The sequence below is a fragment of the Cydia fagiglandana genome, chromosome 11, assembly GCF_963556715.1.
Source record: "Cydia fagiglandana chromosome 11, ilCydFagi1.1, whole genome shotgun sequence".
Lineage (NCBI taxonomy): Eukaryota > Metazoa > Arthropoda > Insecta > Lepidoptera > Tortricidae > Cydia > Cydia fagiglandana.
In genome coordinates, this window is record NC_085942.1 from 6,123,160 (window position 1) to 6,144,334 (window position 21,175).

Consider the following 21,175-nt stretch of genomic DNA (forward strand, 5'->3'; position numbering starts at 1 on the left):
TGAAACCAATTCCAGTCGGTAGGTACGAACCCCCATTTTAGGAATATATAAGTCTGCCAAGGTTTTTCCTGCCGAAACACCTTGGCAGACGAGATTATAAACAAGATGACCATCGGTTACCGTACACTAACCCATCTGATACCGCCATGAAACCAATTCCAGTCGGTAGGTATGAACCCTCATTTCAGGAATATATAAGTCTGCCAAGGCTTTTCCTGCCGTAACACCATGGCAGACGAGATTATGTAAGCAAGGTCGGCATCGGTTACCCTACACTAACCCATCTGATACCACCATGAAACCAATTCCAGTTGGTAGGTATGAACCCCCATTTTAGACATATATAAGTCTGCCAAGGTTTTTCCTGCCGAAACACCTTGGCAGACGAGATTATAAGCAAGATGACCATCGGTTACCGTACAGTAACCCATCTGATACCACCATGAAACCAATTCTAGTCGGTAGGTATGAACCCTCATTTCAGGAATTTATAAGTCTGCCAAGGCCTTTCCTGCCGAAACACCTTGACAGACGAGATTATGTAAGCAGCATCCACATACGAGGGATCCGTATTTTGGGATTATACAGATTACGGACATTATTAATAGCTGTAGGCTTATTTATTACTTTATGCTTATACATATTTGTATATTATTATGTTATTAATAAAATATATTTATAATTTATTAAATTTAAACTTAATACATTGGGAATTCATTACCTGCTTACGGCAGTAGTAGGGATAAGTGGGTGAGTTCTGGCTCACTGAGCCAGGCCAACAGTCCCTCCCCCTTTTTTCCCTTGTTGAGGCCCTGCAACCTTGCCTTGAACCCAAACTAATGTCATTGTAGCTCGAATCTAACCTAATCAATTTTTATTGCTTTTAGAATATTTCAATTATCTACTTTTGCAAAGTTAAAGGTTGAAATCTCTATTTAGCAAAATGGAATTTTAATGTGACTTTAACACGTTCACTGCGTTACGGGGGCTTTAAGCCCCGTACGATGTCATCATTCAGTGCGAAGTTAAATTTATTTTAGAAGTTAAAGGGGGAGGGTGCACACATTTTACCACTTTGGAAGTGTCTCTCGCGCAAACTATTCAGTTTAGAAATAAATGATATTAGAAACCTCAATATCATAAGCGATAAGACCGCCTGTTGTTACCTCTATTGTCTTTTTTTATGTTATTGTCCATTTATTGTAAACTAAGTGTATGTGAGGCGTGCAATAAAAAGTATTGTATTGTATTGTATCATTTTTGAAGACCTATCCATAGATACCCCACACGTATGGGTTTAATGAAAAAGACATTTTAAGTTTCAGTTCTAAGTATGGGGGACCCCCAAAATTTATTGTCTTTTTTTTCTATTTTTGTGTTGAAATCTTAATGCGGTTCACAGAATACATCTACTTACCAAGTTTCAACAGTTCTTATAGTTTCGGAAAAAAGTGGCTGTGACATACGGACGGACAGACAGACAGACATGACAAATCTATAAGGGTTCCGTTTGTTTGCCATTTGGCTACGGAACCCTAAAAAGGAGGTATTAATTCGGTTTTTTAATGTTTGATATCTCCGTCATTTTGGGATCGATTTTGAAAATTATTTTTTTAGTTGAGTTGTAACTTGTAAGTATATACATACAGATTGGTTCCGTCTTTGTCAAAACCCAGTTCTGATGGTGAGATTTATGAGGAATCGAGGGCACTCTTCAAATCTTGTAAGGGTGGTTCACGTTTGTATGGGAAAAATTCAAACTCTAGCTAGAAGAAGCGGCACCCCCTCATTTTGTTACACTTATTATGTTGACAAAATACGCCAAGCATCTTACAATCTTAACTACAAGGGGGTGCTCAAACACTGAAATTTTTCAAATTGTATGAAATCAAAAAAATAAATAAGTTACTATTTTTTTGATTTTTATGTAAGTAGTAGTTTTCACATTATTTGAAAGTGTGATTTAAAAGATATTATTTTGAAAGAAAATGTTTTTCTACTTCAAAACTTATACATCACATGTGCAAATAGTGTGAAACCAGATATTTTAAATAAAATTCTGAATCATAATTACTCTTTTTGTTGGGTTTCATACGACATACAAAATTTCAACGTGGTTAAGCACCACCTTGTATAATGTATAGTTCGTTTTTTTAGCATTAGAAAGAACTTGCAAGAAGGTAAGCGATCTTAGCATGTCTTTTAATTGAAAAACGCTTTTCAAAATTCAAAAACTGTTACTTATGAAAGCAGACGAATATAAATAACTACATCGCAGCCATAATTGAATTTTTAGTTTTAAGATATGTTTTGTATTAATATGTATGCTAGTTTTAAGGTATTTATCTATGGGCCAATAGTTGCCTGAAAATAAACGTTTTCATTTCATTTCATTTTCATTTCATTTCATTTCATAAATGATCGTACTAGATTAATAATTGTTACATATTTGCCGTAACTTATTTTTAAAATGTGTTTTTCAATTAAAAGACACATCAAGATTGTTTACCTAATTTCTAATGCTAAAAAAAAACAAAGTATAGTTGAGATAAATTAAGAAACTTATACACCAAGTTTCTTAATTTATCTCAACTATAATCTCAATTTATCAACATAATAAGTGTAACAAAATAAGGGGGTGCCCCTTAGGAAAAAAAATGTTTTTTGAACCACCCTAACATACAGGGTTACTTTTTTACCAGTACAATAAATCAACATACGTAATTGTTGCCAAAAATAAAAAATACTAGCATTCTTTGTTACTACTATTTGGGAACAAAAAAACAAAAATACCAATGCCCGAACTTATCCGCTAAAGTACTAGAAAATGTGGATGCCTTAGGCATCAATTAGCAAACGCACGAACTGGCAACTGTTTGTTTACATCATCGCGCGCGATTTAGCGAGCGGCGGCGGCGCACGTATTGACATAAAAAAATACTACTTGATCCCAATTCTTCCTTCATACTTGCACGGTATTAGGACCGTCAAAATGAAGATGTTGCTTTGTGTGAAGTATGACAAAAGGTCTCGAAATCTGATAAAATTACGAAGTAAGTCTGCAACATTTTTCATTGAGGCGTATTTAAAAAATTGGAATCAACTATGTACAATGATTGAAATCTACCCTACATACCTAATTAATGGAGTCCATTTATCGTACTAATTCACATCCGCTGAGCTGCCACTGTATTTTCACCACTAAGAAAGTAACTACGAACCATTTCGTAGTACTCGCGGTTTGTAAACATCGCTAATCGTGTCGCGCGCGTAACTTTCGACTGTAGGGTAGGAATAGAAACTGCGTGCGTGCACTCACGAAGGACGATTCGCGCGGACTAGTCTATCTTATCGGTCAAAGGGTTGCACCTTGCATTCGCAGTTTCCCGGATGCTTTGTTGTCAAATCGTGCGCCGCCGGCCGCTCGCCCCGCCCCGCCCCTTTTACGTCATACCGTTGACACCTTGTAATTAGTGCAACCAGAAGTTACTAAATTGGTGAAGGATAAATTAATTGATGCGAAATAAAAAAAAAATATTTTTTATTTGTGCAATGTGATCTATTATCGATACCAATGATGTGGTAAAATTTATTGTACCGGTAAAAAAGTAACCCTGTATAGTGATACTGGTGTATTTTAAACAAACCAAGCATTTACATTCAGAATTGTGACATTTGATGAAGTGAAACTGCTGATGATGATCAGAATGGAACTCTTCAACGACGCATAGCTCATGTTTGGGGATTTGTCCTCTTCGTTATGTTTGTTAAGCACGTTAGATTTTTAAGTCATATTTTCGTGAAGCTCAAGTTCTGATGATGGGATCCATAAGGAATCGAGGGAACTCTACAAATCTTAATGGCATTGTATAGTGACTCTTGTATTTTCATCAGGCAAACAAGGATTTACATTAAGAACAGTGGCATTTGATGAAGTGGTATTGCTGATGGTGATCAGAACGGAACTCCTCGACGACTTGTCTTTTTCTAATTGATTGTTAAGCAAGTTACCCCACTGGCAAAACAAGCAAGATTTTGAATTCGACTTCTACCTGAACCTGGACCCGGACGCGGACCCGGACTCGAGATCGCGAATTCGGACACGGACCCGTTTTCTATTTGGTTGGTGTAAATGGAGTTGGTGAATTTTTTGATTAATTCGGGCGAAAACTGGAAGGTTTGGTATCATAAAATGTTCATGAAGAGAAATTGTAAGAGATGGTATCATTACCAACAACTGTGGAAAATACTGTTTAGTTACTCTTTATTTAAAAATAGCAAAATCAAATTGCATGATTTCATTCGTTTTCTCCACTGTACACAGAATAAGTAATGATATTTAGACAAGACAAAAAAATTCAAAATCGCTCTCCTTCTTGATGCGACTGGCAAATCATATTACTTTTTGGAAACCGGGTTTTTTAACCTAATTAGACCCCGCTGAATCGGATCCGGTTGCTCGATCGAAATCTTGACCGGAAGTGAGATATTTGACATTAAAGGTCCGTTTTTTTTCGTTTTTCGTAAATAACTCTTAAACGGTGGTGCATAGCAAAAAATTTTCTATTACATAAGTAATATGCATAAAATTGCCTACAAGAAAGATTCAGTACAATTTTTCGCTAGGATCAATATTAAAAGAGATTTTAACGCGGGAAATTTAATTATAATCACTTCTAAGGTCCCGTTTTTTAGGTTTTCGTAAATAACTCATAAACGGTGGCCAATATCAAAAAATGTTGTTAGACGTTAATAATCTACACAAAATTTTGAACAAAAAAGATTAAGTACACTTTTTGCAGGGATCAATATTTAAAAAGATAATAAAGAGGGAAAGTTAATTATACTAAATTCTAAGGTTCCTTGTTTTTATTTTTTCGTTAATAATTTGAAAAGTATGACTCATAGCAAAAAAAAATCTTATACATAAATAATAAACGTAAAATTTCCTACAAGAATAATGCAGTACAGTTTTCGCTAGGATCAATATTTAAAAAGACAAAGCAGCGGGTAAGTTAATTATAATCAATTTTAAACTCCCTTTTTAGTTTTTTGTAAATAACTCGTAAACGGTGTCCCATAGCGAAATAGGTTTTTAAGAATAAATTATCTACATAAAATTTCCTCCAAAAAATATCTAGAACACTTTTCTCTAGGATCAATATTTCAAGCGATATTAAAGGAAGAAAGTTAATTACAATCAGTTCGCGGGTCACTTTTTTTTAGTTTTTCGTAAATAAATCGTAAACGGTGGCCCGTTGCAAAACAATATTCTACATAAATATTAAACATAAAATTGTCCACAAAAAAGGTTCTGTACACTTTTTCGCTACGATCAATATTTAAAGAGGTATTAAAGGGGGTAAGTTAATTATAATCAATTTCCAGGTCCCTATTTTTAGGTTTACGTCTATATAGGGAAATAACTATTTTATTTTATTTTATTTTCAAAATTTAGACCCTGTAGTTTCGGAGATAAAGGGGGGGGGGGGGTGGTATTTTTTTGTATTTTAATGTTTTATTTTGGGGAAGGGGGCTTTATCTCCGATACTACTGGGTCTAAAATTTTGAAAAGATATACAAAATAGAATCTATAGATGACAGGAAAACCTATTAGAATTATGCAGTCAAGCGCGAGTCGGACATTACTTAGTTTTTGAACCGATCCCTACAGGTTTTTTAAAGGCAATTCACTCGCGTTTAACATATATAAAATACACTGTTAAAAATTGGGTAATGTACGGAACCCTTGCAACGCGAGTCCGACTCGCGCTTGGCCGGTTTTTATTCATTTTGAGGTACGGAACCCTAAAAAGAGAAAAGTGTTCCATATAAAATTTTATATCGATTATTTATTTACAAGAACATTAAAAACTTATTTTGCTATGAGCCTTATTTTACGAGTCATTTGCGAAATCCTAAAAATAGGGACCTGGAAATTGATTATAATTAACTTACCCCCTTTAATATCCCTTTAAATATTGATCGTAGCGAAAAAGTGTACAGAACCTTTTTTGTGGACAATTTTATGTTTAATATTTATGTAGAATATTGTTTTGCAACGGGCCACCGTTTACGAGTTATTTACGAAAAACTAAAAAAAAGTGACCTGTGAACTGATTGTAATTAACTTTCTTCCTTTAATATCGCTTGAAATATTGATCCTAGAGAAAAGTGTTCTAGATGTTTTTTGGAGGAAATTTTATGTAGATAATTTATTCTTAAAAACCTATTTCGCTATGGGACACCGTTTACGAGTTATTTACAAAAAACTAAAAAGGGACTTTAAAATTGAGTATAATTAACTTACCCGCTGCTTTGTTTTTTTAAATATTGATCCTAGCGAAAAGTGTTCTGCATGTTTCTTGTAGGAAATTTTACGTTTATTATTTATGTATAAGATTTTTTTTTTGCTATGAGTCATACTTTTCAAATTATTAACGAAAAAATAAAAACAAGGAACCTTAGAATATATTATAATTAACTTTCCCTCTTTATTATCTTTTTAAATATTGATCCCTGCGAAAAGTATACTGGATCTTTCTTGTTCAAAATATTGTGTAGATTATTAACGTCTAACAACATTTTTTGATATTGGCCACCGTTTATGAGTTATTTACGAAAACCTAAAAAACGGGACCTTAGAAGTGATTATAATTAAATTTCCCGCGTTAAAATCTCTTTGAATATTGATCCTAGCGAAAAATTGTACTGAATCTTTCTTGTAGGCAATTTTATGCAGAATACTTATGTAATAGAACATTTTTTGCTATACACCACCGTTTAAGAGTTATTTACGAAAAACGAAAAAAACGGACCTTTAATGTCAAATATCTCACTTCCGGTCAAGATTTCGATTGAGCAACCGGCAAATTCGGATTCAGCGGGGTCTAATTAGGTTAAAAAACCCGGTTGCCAAAACGTTATATGCTTTGCCAGTCGAAATCGATTTTATGAAAAATATGACCAGTCTAATTACTATATATGTTCAAAATATTATTTGAATAAACTTAGGATAGGATACTTAGGATAGGAAATAAATGTGTGTTTTTATATCTTTAAACCCAATTACTAAGTAGACTGCACATACATTAAAGTCATATTAAAATTCCATTTTGCGAAATAGAGATTTCAACCTTTAACTTTGCAAAAGTAGATAATTGAAATATTCTAAAAGCAATAAAAATAGATTAGGTTAGATTCGAGCTACAATGACATTAGTTTGGGTTCAAGGTAAGGTTGCAGGGCCTCAACAAGGGAAAAAAGGGGGAGGGACTGTTGGCCTGGCTCAGTGAGCCAGAACTGACCCACTTATCCCTACTACTGCCGTAAGCAGGTAATGAATTCCCAATGTATTAAGTTTAGGTTTAATAAATTATAAATATATTTTATTAATAACATAATAATATACAAATATGTATAAGCATAAAGTAATAAATAAGCCTACAGCTATTAATAATGTCCGTCCGTAATCTGTATAATCCCAAAATACGGATCCCTCGTATGTGGATGCTGCTTACATAATCTCGTCTGTCAAGGTGTTTCGGCAGGAAAGGCCTTGGCAGACTTATAAATTCCTGAAATGAGGGTTCATACCTACCGACTAGAATTGGTTTCATGGTGGTATCAGATGGGTTACTGTACGGTAACCGATGGTCATCTTGCTTATAATCTCGTCTGCCAAGGTGTTTCGGCAGGAAAAACCTTGGCAGACTTATATATTTCTAAAATGGGGGTTCATACCTACCAACTGGAATTGGTTTCATGGTGGTATCAAATGGGTTAGTGTAGGGTAACCGATGCCGACCTTGCTTACATAATCTCGTCTGCCTTGGTGTTACGGCAGGAAAAGCCTTGGCAGACTTATATATTCCTGAAATGAGGGTTCATACCTACCGACTGGAATTGGTTTCATGGCGGTATCAGATGGGTTAGTGTACGGTAACCGATGGTCATCTTGTTTATAATCTCGTCTGCCAAGGTGTTTCGGCAGGAAAAACCTTGGCAGACTTATATATTCCTAAAATGGGGGTTCGTACCTACCGACTGGAATTGGTTTCATGGTGGTATCAGATGGGTTAGTGTAGAGTAACCGATGCCGACCTTGCTTACATAATCTCGTCTGCCAAGGTGTTTCGGCAGGAAAAGCCTTGGCAGACTTATATATTCCTGACATGAGGGTTCATACCTACCGACTGGAATTGGTTTCATGGTGGTATCAGATGGGTTAAATTAGGGGTCCCGCTGGCCACCTTTGAGAGCGTCTGCCAAGCACTTCCGGCAAAAAAAATACTGGCAGACTTCGCTTTTATGTGTCTACATGTAAATTTCTAACTGCTGCCATAACTATTATTTCGGTATCAGATGGGTTAAATCAGCCCCCTTTTTTCGCACCGGAAGTGGCCTTCTTTTTCGTACTTTCGGCAAGTTCCGCCGTGGCAGACTATCGAATTCGGACTTAGCATCACTTTTATGGGAAACCATTGTGCATTTCATCGTGGTATCAAGTCGGTTAGAAAATTTGCGGCCGGCTCTTCTACTATATCGTTTCTAGATCTATTAACTGCCGTATCTTAAAGTTCGAATCGGGCCGATATGTACGAGTGCACGTATCCACCCATCTGTTCTGTAGTGTACGATAACCACAATTCCTTCAAGGCGGCTTACACCCACCCACACTGGTTTCCCATATGCTATCGTTTACGCGGGGATTGTTCAAGATTGTAGCGACAATCCGCATTTAGTGCAAATTGGACCGAACTCCGTGATCGATCAACGTCACCATGGTCCTTACTCGGCCTATTTGTATAAGCAGACACAAGTCAATCATAAAGACTGTCAATGTGTCAATCGTAATAAAAATCATGCTCATCGTTCGGTCTCGTCTTGGGTCGTCCCATTCGTTTTTCGTCAAGTTCTTAAATTAGTCCTATTCTGCTTTCGTCACTCATTCTACATTGAAAGCCACCGACGTTTGTGACGAATGTAGCATGAGCGACGAAAGCAGAATAGGACTAATTTAAGAACATGACGAAAAACGAATGGGACGATCCAAGACGATACCCATCGTTCTTGATTGAGGTAGCGCCACAAAAAAGTACGTGCGTACGCTTCGCGCATATTTTACCATGTTGACAATTGACACCTGACACTGATAATTTCCTGTTACATTTCTGGGTCGGTAAGCAACGACGGTACATGAGTCGCTAACTTCAAATTCGGGTAAATCCATGTGTCAGATTAGGCAATTTTGGTATTAAGAAAAGGCAATAGGTAGTAGATATTTGCTGAGAGGGTCGAGTTTGAATTTAAGCGACACACATAGCGTCAATGATTACTTGTTGGAACAGCAATGTACGGTGAATTTTCAATGTCAAGCGACAATTGTCAGTTTGGTGAGGCCCCGATGGTCAGCGAAACCGTAGTCTTAAGCACGCTTGCCACTTTAGAAGTGCTGCATGCAAATTGGTGGTAAAGGGCCACCAATGTGCAACAACTGATTACGTAGGTATACAATTATAGTAGCTTAAGGGACAAAAACCGGTCCCTCACTGTAGTCACTGTCAACACGGACCAGGGGACCGTGGCAACCTTAGATAGTCTTTACCATTCACTCGTCTCTAATATAGGGGAGGCCAAAGTTCCATCTATCACCATTCTGTAATACGGGACTTTCATTACAAACGACCGCACTCACGGATAACTGGCTAAGAGTGCGCGCGATATATTTCACAGGATAAAACTTTATTAGAACGATAAATATAAGTTTTCCTGTTATTTTCTTAACGCCTTATATAGTTTCTGTTGATCGATACACGTGTCCGTGAAATCCCCACCTTAAAGTGATTTATAAGACCTACTATTTACGTCGTAGTAGTATATCTTCATTTACTTAACCAGAACAAGATTTCAAAATGAATAAGTTCGTGTGGTTTTTCGTGCGCGAAAAATCCTTCAGTTAATTTTAGGAGGCCGCTTCGGCCTCATGATTATCTGCGCGACATTTCATCAAGCAACTTCCATTAAAATGAGTAGAGTCAAATGCGGATTTAAGATACTAATCCCAAAGGCACTAAACCGTTTCGTACGTAGATTGAAGTGGTCGTGATGCGCGAGGAACGCCTAGGAGGTTATTTGGGCCTCATGACTACCTCGTGCGCTATTCCTCAAATCAATAAATTTTGCTTTGAATAATGTAACAGAAACAGTAGTAAAAGGGATTGTAGAATACTAACCCCAAAGGCACTAAACCGCTTCGTGCGTCGGTTGGAGTGGTCGTGCGCGAGGAACGCTTCGGACTTGGGTCTAGGGGGCCGTTTCGGCCTCATGACTACCCGCGCGTCCTCCCGCGCCCCCTCGTCCAATAGTTTGGAGTCAGACGAGACTGACAGTTGTCTCCGTACCCGGTACTCCCCGTTGGCACCGCTACTCCATTCTGTTGAAAAGAAAAAACAAGTTAAAGCTAAAAGGAAAAACTTAAACATTTACACAAAACTGATTCTGGCGTTTTGTCCTTCATCACTTAAATCTTCTTAAGGAAAACTAGTTCCTTCAACAAAATAGTCTTCGGAACGACCCAAACTAAATAAAAACAGAAAGACAGATATTTCGGGTCGGGGAATAAAACTTAAGACATGATTCATGCCAGTATATGAAATGAAGCTATTATTATTTATTCATCTCTCATATTTATTTTTAACAAGTTAAGGAGACGTTCTTAAAATATTATCTTAAGAAACTAAGAGAAACAAGCTGATTTAAGAAATAGTATGATGACATAAAATGCAACGACGCTATTTCGTGAGCATTCAAACATTACACAGCATAGGACGTAACTACACCATTTGGATGACAGATGCAACAAGTGGCACTTACTCTGTCATGTTGCCAGCGTACTAACAAGTTACGATTCAAAGTAAACACGAATAAATCGCTATGAACTGATAAAATCCTCCATTCCAAGCATTTTATCACAGTTTTGTACGCAACGTTGAAACATCGGAACTCTGTCAGCAATAAAAGTTCGAAAAGACATTTGTTCGCTCCGAGATAAAGGCGCCTGATGATGACAACATAAATAAAAGCTCATTCAACGAATCTCAATTCACTTGGCACACTTTTTTCCCTCATATTTCGCCAATAAATTATCAAAGCACTCTAGAATACAAACATTGGGAGGCTCGGCAATGACTGGCTGGAGCTCCTGACACAATTTCTCCCGAGCACTTAGTGAGCAAATTAATTCAGGATAAAAACGCGTCGACTGAACCGCGACGTTGCTTAGAAGCTATTTTTCACGTCTCGATATTCGCGTCAAGGGGCACTTTCTGGTTATTCCAAACACTTCCCAAACTCACATTCCTTTTAGGAAACCAGCAGATTTTTTCATAAAGATCTAGGAAACTTCTACACTGGTTTGCCCGAAGCAACTGATCTGTAAGTGATGAGAAATAAGCCTGGATACGCGTTAGCGTCACAAAGACGAGATATCGATGCGCGGAGTAAACACCGAGTGAATAAATCACTGGCTGATAGCACAGCGGCGCTATAATCGATTCAGAAATAACCTTTTAGGGATGTAATTTAAGCATTAGGATGCCTTTTAAGTCACTTCACTTGATACGTTTTATGAAATAGCTTATTGTATATGTATGATCGTAACTCAGTATATGCCATCATTGTTTTAGAAGGAATATTGGACTGTGCAGACAACAGACCTCTACTTGAACTTTAACTTTAAAATAGTTAGAAACGTAAAATTCTGCTGCATAAGTCCAAAATTCCACTAATAAAATCTGTGCCAACTATCTTTTAGACTAGTAAAATAGTATTGGTATGTGGAATCAGGCATATCCAGGACTCAAATAAATCTTTTTCAATGATAAACGAATCACTACCGAGTTATCTGAATATACTTCATTAAGCCCCAGAGAATATGATTTGTCCGCGATCAAAGAGAAACTTATGGAAATCACGTAGGCAATTCCGATGTTTATACTTAGTTACCCTTTCGCGGATATATTTGTGTTCGCAAAAGAAAATCCAGTCGGGTCGCTGTGAATATACGTGATCAACTCAATCAATATGGGAATACTGGGAATTATTGGCTCAAATCCAATTAAGGCCACGGAATCCTCCAATTACCAACAGAATGATTGTACGAATACTACGTGACAGGTTTTAATAAATATGAGTCTATATTTTAAAATATTTTCACTCTTTAAACTTTAGAAAAACGACTTTTACCCTTCGTAATGTATCTAAGTAAAACTGGGTTTTAACAATAGAATTTTGCTACCATTTTCACTTTTTAAAATCTTGGTGTCTCCTAAGACCTATCGCAAATAATTACTTTAGTACTTATTAAAAGTAGTTCTCAACAATTAATATTGTAGCAATTCGGACCACAAGTCTCTTCGCTAGGGAAGTTTAGACATCAATAGAACTACGAGTATTGTTGAAATTGAACAGATCCAGTAACTTCCACCCGACTTGCCCGAGACTCGTCTCTCAGAAACTTGCGAAATTAATAATAACTTATCAAATACGTAGCAAACTTAATAGTAGCCATAACGATAACGATTACATAGGCAATAACGGATGAGTGATGGAACGTGAGGCTCGCGTGCGAGTTGATTATTTTTATAGTAGAGCGAGCATGTAGGTGACTGGGGTGGCCTGAGGACCCCGAGGACCCTTCGTTATGGCTGAACGTGCCAAATTACAGAAAACACTTATATACTTATTAGCCACCCGCCCCGGCTTCGCACGGGTTAACAAATACACTTTAAACCTTCCTCAAGAATCACTCTATTGATAGGTGAAAGCCGCATGAAAATCCGTTCAGTAGTTTATAAGTTTATCGCGAACATTAGAAACACATAAATACACAAAACCGGCGGGGGACTTTCGTTAATAAGGTGTAGTGATGAATGAAGGTTTATTTTGTACCTACTGATACTATAGGTACCTTATCAAGGCATATGTTAGCTCGCAAATACATAACGTAATTAAACCCATCAATTAGCTATCAGTTAATTAAATTTTAATGATTGATTGGCCACAAGCCGCAATTAGTAGTAATTCATATCGTTATTTAGACCGTGGTCTTGCTAATAATTTATAAATGGGAATGTTTGGACTGTCGATTTTGAATGTGACGATCCTTATATTTCATATATTCAAATAGGCCGTACACTGAGAGAAAAGTACAACAAAAATACACTTAGAATTACAAAAATAAACTTAATCCGGGGACAAGGAGAGTTAACTAATAGGAACAAATTGACTTTTGCAATTTCTATTAGTTCTTGCAATTTCTATTATCTGTTTGTTGAAATTATATTTGGGATTACTGAGCTGTTTGTAGAAATAAATAAACTTTACAGAAATAGTGAAACGTCCATAATTATTACTAAAACTTCATTTTTTCCCCCAGTACAGAACTGTTTTTTAATTCCTGGTGATGATTTTTCTCTCAGTGTAAGGGCGCTTTTATATTTTTGAGTACCTAGTAAAGTATAACGTAGGTTAAAAAATAACACTAATCAATTAGTTACCATTTTATAAATACTGTTATAAATCATAAAGTTTTTTTTTATGTTTAAAGATTAAAGGTACTACATATATTGGAAATTAGTATAGAAATCGGGCTATTCGCTTGACTGAGCACCTCGTGACGGTTGAGGGAGCGACGGGATGGCATAATAAGGACTCCGCTTATTACCCGTCTCTTCGCTCATACGGGTAATATGCACTCGCTTCAAGTGGAAACATTTCAGCGAAAAATCTTCCTTTATTTTTTTTTATCTCTTCAAAAAATATTTTGGGTATTTGAACGTTTTGAACTTGATTATTTAACCAGAATAAGACACAGACAGATCATATGTATCCATAACAAATCCAGATCATAACACGTTATCGATTGGCACGTATCACAGTGCCGAGTTGTGCCGTTACGTGTGGTGGCCGGCTTTTAGAATAGCGCCAACCTTCACATAGGATAGGGTGTCGTACGAGGCGACTAAGTCCACAAACGAAGTAAGAAGCTATTTTGTCACAGGGGAGATGGTCCTCTTAGCATTGTTTTGCAATCCATCTAGGAGAAGGATACTCCAAAATAAAACCCGGAATGGAGTTTCCGTAAGGCGCGAGTAGGGTCCAACCTGAAATATGCGGCAGATTCCTGCAGCTGACCTGTCTCCACACGTATTGGCTCGCCTTTCCTGTGGCATAAGACAGTGAAGCCGAGAGGGTAATGCAGGTGCTGGGCATCCCTGCGTTTCCTTAATTCCGTCCCAGGCGGTGTAATGTATGTTACACCATAAATCGTCTGCAATAGACGTAAAGGCCAATGATTACAATCAGAATACTCCTATTATAGCATAAGCATTATAATATGTATGTATACTTGATCACAAAAACTTTCCAACTTTTGTAATATAGTACAACTGAGACGAATCTAACGACACCTATGGTGATAATGAAATTAGTCATTCTACATAAATAAACATACTTACTTGCAAAATGAACAATAAAACGCTCGGTGTAATATGACAATCACCTGCATGACGAACTTGAATGGCTCAGTAAATTAAGCAGTTCATCTGAAGAAGCGATATCGAAGGACAGTCGCCATCAGATATATCGGAGCTGCCAAGGCGTTCACAATATCTGAACACGCACTCTAACGCCTTGACAATAGACGCGTGTTCAGATATTTGTGAGCGCCTTGACCGCTCATATATATCTGATGGCGACTGGACCAGAGAGAGCGCAGCGCGAAGATAAAAAGGGGTTATGGCTACTAATTACGAATTAATGTGGCCGACCTCACCTCAGTAAATTTTGCAGGGGTTGACATTTTTACCAATGACAGATATTTTTTAATTTGCTTTTAAAGTAGGCCGGCAAAAATGCGGGTGACATGAAAATGAGATCGAATATATTTATGAGAAAAAGAGTGAGCGAGATGGAAGAATGTGAATGAATAAGAATGAAAAGGGGCGTGTCGATATATTTAAAGATGTCACCATAACTATATATTTCAAATGTCAATAGATAACCATTTCCACAAGTCTTAATAAAAGTTCAATAAAAAAAATTTATCTTCAATTGACCTAATTTAATCTCCTGGCCGACATAAAAACCTATTTCATCCACATATTATCAAAATGTACGATCGCTTTACTATCGCCATTACTTTCATGTCAGGGGTGGGGTGTTTTACGATAGGCTTTTGACGGTTTGAATGCACGTAGCTATCCGTCATACTGACGTACAGGCCCGTGTCTTTCTGCCGTATTTGAACTTCAAGATATTCAAAAGAGACGACACGTACTAGATCCATTCTAGATACGTTATAGTTTAGATATCAACTATTATTTTTGCTTTTATGTAAATTCAATGTTGACGTGTAAAAGTGCCCTTGTGGCCTATTTGCTGAATAAATGTTGATATTTGATATTTGATATTTGATACTAGTTCTCTTTTGCAGCGCAATTCGGGCAACGAATGTCACTTTTACGTTAGATATAGTAAGATATCTATTAGATGTGAATTGGATCTCTAAGTCATATCCTGTGGAAATCGTTCAAGAGTATCTCCAGAATCGCGCAAATGTCAAATTTGACAGGTTAGATCTTAAACATATCGTTATCGTATCTTGGTGATGTCTAAAAGATATCTAATAGATCTCTATTTCAAAATCCGAATCGGGCCCTTTCATAACCAAATAAAAATGTTTATTACCCCTGAAAATACTGCGTCATTTCAGAGTTCCGCAGTGTGTCACTAATTAAAATGGACAGGCGTCTTTCGTTGTGAGGCCCGAACAAATGGCAATTAGCCTAAATTATTATTAACACACAAAGCTTTGAAATTGTGCGTGCTCAGTGTGACATTTGTTAATCGTTTGTTAGTGGTGAATACAGGTAAAAAGGTTGGCGATGCATGCACATTTTATTGATATTGAATTAGTAATTTAGTTGTTTTGTTAACCAGGTATACAGTGTGGAAAAATAAGTCGGGTCCTGGATAAAGTACGTAGCTCATTTTACATAAAGGACATTCCTTTATTTTTAAAAAGAAACAAAACTGCATTTAAAGATTTTTCTTTTTTTCATCAATTTGGCTTGTCTAAAAAAATCTTGAGTACTAAATGTTAGATTTTATGGATATTTTGTACGACAGACGAGTTTAAGACCTAATGTTTCTTGGAGAAATGTTATCATTAACGTTAACTGTATCGACTAGTAGAATAAAATTGCAAGTGTTTATTTTTTGGAATATTTAGTCGGTTCGAGTCCCGGGCGAGGCAAGCGAGTTTTAGAAAATCTTTGAATGGAGTTTTGTTGTAATAATGCAATGTATGCAACAACCGTGAGACTATATAAAAATAGAGATAGTTGTACAAACTGACACTACGAAGGACAAAGTAAGGTTTCACATGGCACCTAAACGTCTAGAGTGGATGGAATGCCAATCCATTTATTCCATTATTATGATTGCGTCCGTTTGGTCAAAATATTCGATCGTTACAAGGAATTTTAATACACACGCCAGGTATTCTAGTTGATCAAATATAACAACGAATATAAGCATAAAATATATTTCCCAGAACATAAATTCGGGTACAGATATATTAATTTTATCCCAAAATATTTCACTGATCAAACACGCCAAAATGTACAGATTTAGCCCAAAATATATTTTCCCTATTTCACTGATCAAACACACTAAAATTATGTTTTAATAAGGTAAAGTCCAATATTGGGAATAATAATATTAATAATGTAGGTACTTCCAATATCGATGGAATATATGTAGGCCAATTATAATTAAATTAGATTTTTTCCAATAACGAATTACCAGAAATCGTTTTAATTGGGTGGATCCACTTTTTCTTGTCACTAGTTGCCATGGTTACGGTCTCCTGAGAGTGACCACTCTTAAAATACTAGTTATTTCGTATTTAAATGAACCAAACTTGAATTTTTTGGTAGTTACGAGTATAAGGCCTTTCCATAATAGGACATCTACTAAGCACGTTTGTAGAACATGGTATAGCAGCTCTTCTAAGAAACAATGATACTATTGTCTCCTGGCTGATGGGACAGAATACCAACAAGAAATAGTTGATCGACCCAATTCCTTTTTTTATAAACTGATCGGCGATTGGCCCTAGTCACATCCATCACACCTGATGGAAAGTGAAGACAGGGCCTAAGATGGAGCTCACCGGTTCAGTAATAGCCTATTCACTCTATTTGGTCCAAAATTCGTGTAATTCAAGTTTGCGCAAACTGCCTACTGTCATGGTCCTTGATCTGATCCTTACTGAACCCGACACCCTTTTTTTTTCTGAACCCGACACCCTGTATTTGTCTCCTCAAAAAACCAAACAGCCGTGTCCAAGCAAAACAAACACAACCACAAATTGCTTGTTTATTCATTCATGGAATTTTATAAGATTCCCCTTGGCAGTGAAACAATAACTTGTTTACATACTAAGCAGGCTCGTTGGTAGTCCGATTAATCCCAGGGGAACTAGTCGCGAAATTAACCTTTGTCGCTATATAAATAGAGTTCAAAAGTGTCATTAACAGTTGAGTGACCTAATGTGAGGCATTGTTTATTTTAATTATGAGTAGTCGGACTATTACAGCTTGCCAAAAAAGAGTAGAAATTAAAAACCGGGCAAGTGCGAGTCGGACTCGCACACGAAGGGTTCCGTACCATAATGCAAAAAAAAAAAACAAAAAAAAAGCAAAAATAAAAACGGTCACCCATCCAAGTACTGACCCCTCCCGACGTTGCTTAACTTTGGTCAAAAATCACGTTTGTTGTATGGGAGCCCCATTTAAATCTTTATTTTATTCTGTTTTTAGTATTTGTTGTTATAGCGGCAACAGAAATACATCATCTGTGAAAATTTCAACTGTCTAGCTATTACGGTTCGTGAGATACAGCCTGGTGACAGACGGACGGACGGACGGACGGACGGACGGACGGACGGACAGCGAAGTCTTAGTAATAGGGTCCCGTTTTACCCTTTGGGTACGGAACCCTAAAAAGTGGCAACACTGTAGTCTCGTCCCTTTCAAACCAATATATATAAGAAAACGGGATGACACTACAATGTTGCTTTAATTTCTACTCATTTTAGGCAAGATGTAACTGTGCAGACTCGCCCTTTATTGTAACACATTCACTGCCGCGTTTTCGTAGCGCTACGCTCGTAGCAGAGGGCCTACCGCGAACCACGTTCGACGTGTTGCCACTCTGTCGCACTTGTGAATACGTACGTAAGTGTGACAGGGAGGTAACACGTCGAACGAGGTACGCAGTAGGCCCTCTGATCCCAGCGTTTACCCGCTTTGTTGAGGAAAGCGGGAAACGGGAAACATGGTTTGAAATATTATGTTACTAGCTGCCCCCGTCTTCGTCCGTCTGCGTAGAATAAGTAGCTACCTTCCATATCCGAATACAATAGTAAATTCCTACCCCCATTACATCTCCTCGAGGGTTGATTTCCGAAAAAAAACTATGCAATCTTTTACCGGGACTGAAACGTTTGAACGCACCAAATTTCACAACAATGAAGAGGTAACAGACAGACATACAGACACATTCGCATAATATGTATAAGTAAGGATTTTTGTATAAGCCCATATATTGTGAAATAAATTACGAAATATTTATTCAGAATAGGGATCCAAATGCGTATGACACATAAATCTGCTAAGAATAGGTATTAGTAGTAATGACGGTATTCTGATCGTAACAGCAGGTTATGAATTAGATATGGATTCGATAACGAATGATCAAAGTGATATTTATTCAACCAGAAACGTCACTTTTGACACTGGACAGATCACGTACACAATCAATCCAGATCAAATTCATAACCTGTCATTGCAATCAGAATACGCGTCATTGTTATATCAATTAAATGTTTCAGCCGCATATGTAGTCCGTCTCATAAACAAAGGCGATGCCCCGACGTATAATCAAGTCCAAATTGTACGAGCCGCGTGATTGGTCGATAAATATTCATGCTGTGTTTATTTGCTCATGCCATAGACCAATACGGGCAACAAGCGTCAACCGTACTTACATGTAGTAAAGTTATTGTTAATCAGTTGTTTAACTTTATACTATCCTCAGTAATTCACGGAATACTATAAAACGAGATATTTGAATTAGCAACGTAGATCTAAATATTTAGCCAAACGGAGTAGCCATTAACAGGCGTTCCCCTCTGCCGAAAATAGGCGACCAATGGTCATACACATTGCATGGACTGACGTTTATCTGACATGGCTATTTTTACGTTACGTATACATTTGACGTGCCCCTCCCCCCGCACAAATCGGCAGACTATTTTGTACCGAAAATTACAGACATGGCGTCTCCGTTTGGTTATATCCTCTAAGTCTAAATATAAGTTTAGCACCGATCTCTCAACTTATATGGCGAATAGGCGCCACTTATATTTCGTCAACTATAGTCTTTAAGAAAGCGGCAAATAGCCTAACCCTGTCTACATATAATTTATAATGCAATGTTTGATGAATGAATATTATGCAATATATCAAAGCATAAACCTAACACATCAAAGTGATCTCTGTTTATGTTTTGAGTATTGCGCCACAGTTTTTCCACGATGTACTCTACGGTTACATTACATTTACAACGCAGGTCACAAAAGGGTGAATTACCTTCGTACTGGCCTATAAAGTCAAAGTACTGCTTTCAAATTGTACTATACGCGAACGTATGTTATGGTTGACTTAACCGTCACTTGTTAGGGCTGTACAGTCAGCAGCGGCGAAGCGGGCGACTCGGGCGAGGTGTTCAAACTTACATTGACACGCTCTTATTATCTTAACAAATAAAGTCGCGTCAAGGTAATTTTTAGAGATGCACCGGATATTCGGTTACTATCCGGTATCCGGCCTATCCGGCCGGGATACCGCATAGTAACATACTATCCGGCCGGATACCGGATAGTAATATTGCTTGGTTTCGGAGTAATATAATTGGATTTAAGAAACAGTCTTGATCATAATCGTACTTGTTTATTATTTTAAAACAATTTAAACATTCCACTGACTTGCACGCGCACTCATTTCGAACCTAGAAATGTGTCCGCGCGAACGTTCACTAGGAAACAGGTCAAACCTGCAGAATGCGCACCTGTAAAACCGAAATGTAGGTAATAGTTCCGCTGGCCGAATATTCGGCGGCCAGATACCGGATATTCGGCCGATAGTCAGGCTGAATATCCGGTATCCGGTATCCGGCCAAACAACTATCCGTTGCAACTCTAGTAATTTTGAACACCTGGCCCGCTTAGCAACTTCTGCTGCTGACTGTACGTTTATCGAGTGTTGACAGGATTGGGGTTGCTTATTAAATGAAGCTGCGTATTTTCACGTTGCGCCTTATTACGAAGGAATAAGGTACATAATGGTAAACATATGTTTGTCAATCGGCAATGGAGATTAAGGGCCCGATTCGGATTATGAAATAGACATCTATTAGACATCTTTAAGACATCACCAAGATACGATAACGATATGTTTAAGATCTAACCTGTCAAATTTGACATTTGCGCGATTCTTGAACGATTTCCACAGGATATGACTTAGAGATCTAATTCACATCTAATAGATATATTACTCTATCTAACGTAAAAGTGACATTGGTTGCCCGAATTGCGCTGCAAAAGAGAACTAGTTGATATCTAAACTATAACGTATCTGGAATGGATCTAGAACGTGTCGTCTCTTGTGAATATCTTGAAGTTCGAATACGGCAGTGTCGTATTGGGAATTACTGAACAAATATTTTCGACAAATACCTAATTCGTAAGGTTTTAGGTCCTAATTCGAAAGTTCGTAAGCCACTTTAGGCTAGAAATGCTTAGAGTTGAATTAAGCTTCAGCTTCGTATACTAACAGAAACTATTTGGGAGTTCATTCTGCCGCACTAATCCAAATGGAACGTACGATCAAAAGGATTTACTTTTTTAGGGTTCCGTACCCAAAGGGTAAAACGGGACCCTATTACTAAGACTTCGCTGTCCGTCCGTCTGTCACCAGGCTGTATCTCACGAACCGTGATAGCTAGATAGTTGAAATTTTCACAGATGATGTATTTCTGTTGCCGC

At 37.3% G+C, this 21,175-nt stretch overlaps 1 protein-coding gene and 1 long non-coding RNA gene across 2 annotated transcripts in view; one reads left to right on the plus strand and one right to left on the minus strand.

Moving 5' to 3' along the window:
* LOC134668850 (cyclin-dependent kinase 14) overlaps positions 1-21,175 on the minus strand; it is a 164,527-nt gene that overhangs the window by 38,633 nt on the left and 104,719 nt on the right. Inside the window, exon 5 of the mRNA XM_063526320.1 lies at positions 10,236-10,435. Coding sequence (XP_063382390.1) covers positions 10,236-10,435 — 200 coding nt within the window. The remainder of the gene's footprint in view (positions 1-10,235; positions 10,436-21,175) is intronic.
* Positions 1-21,175, plus strand: part of LOC134668852 (uncharacterized) — a 223,281-nt gene that overhangs the window by 5,263 nt on the left and 196,843 nt on the right. The gene's annotated exons all lie outside the window — the stretch shown is intronic.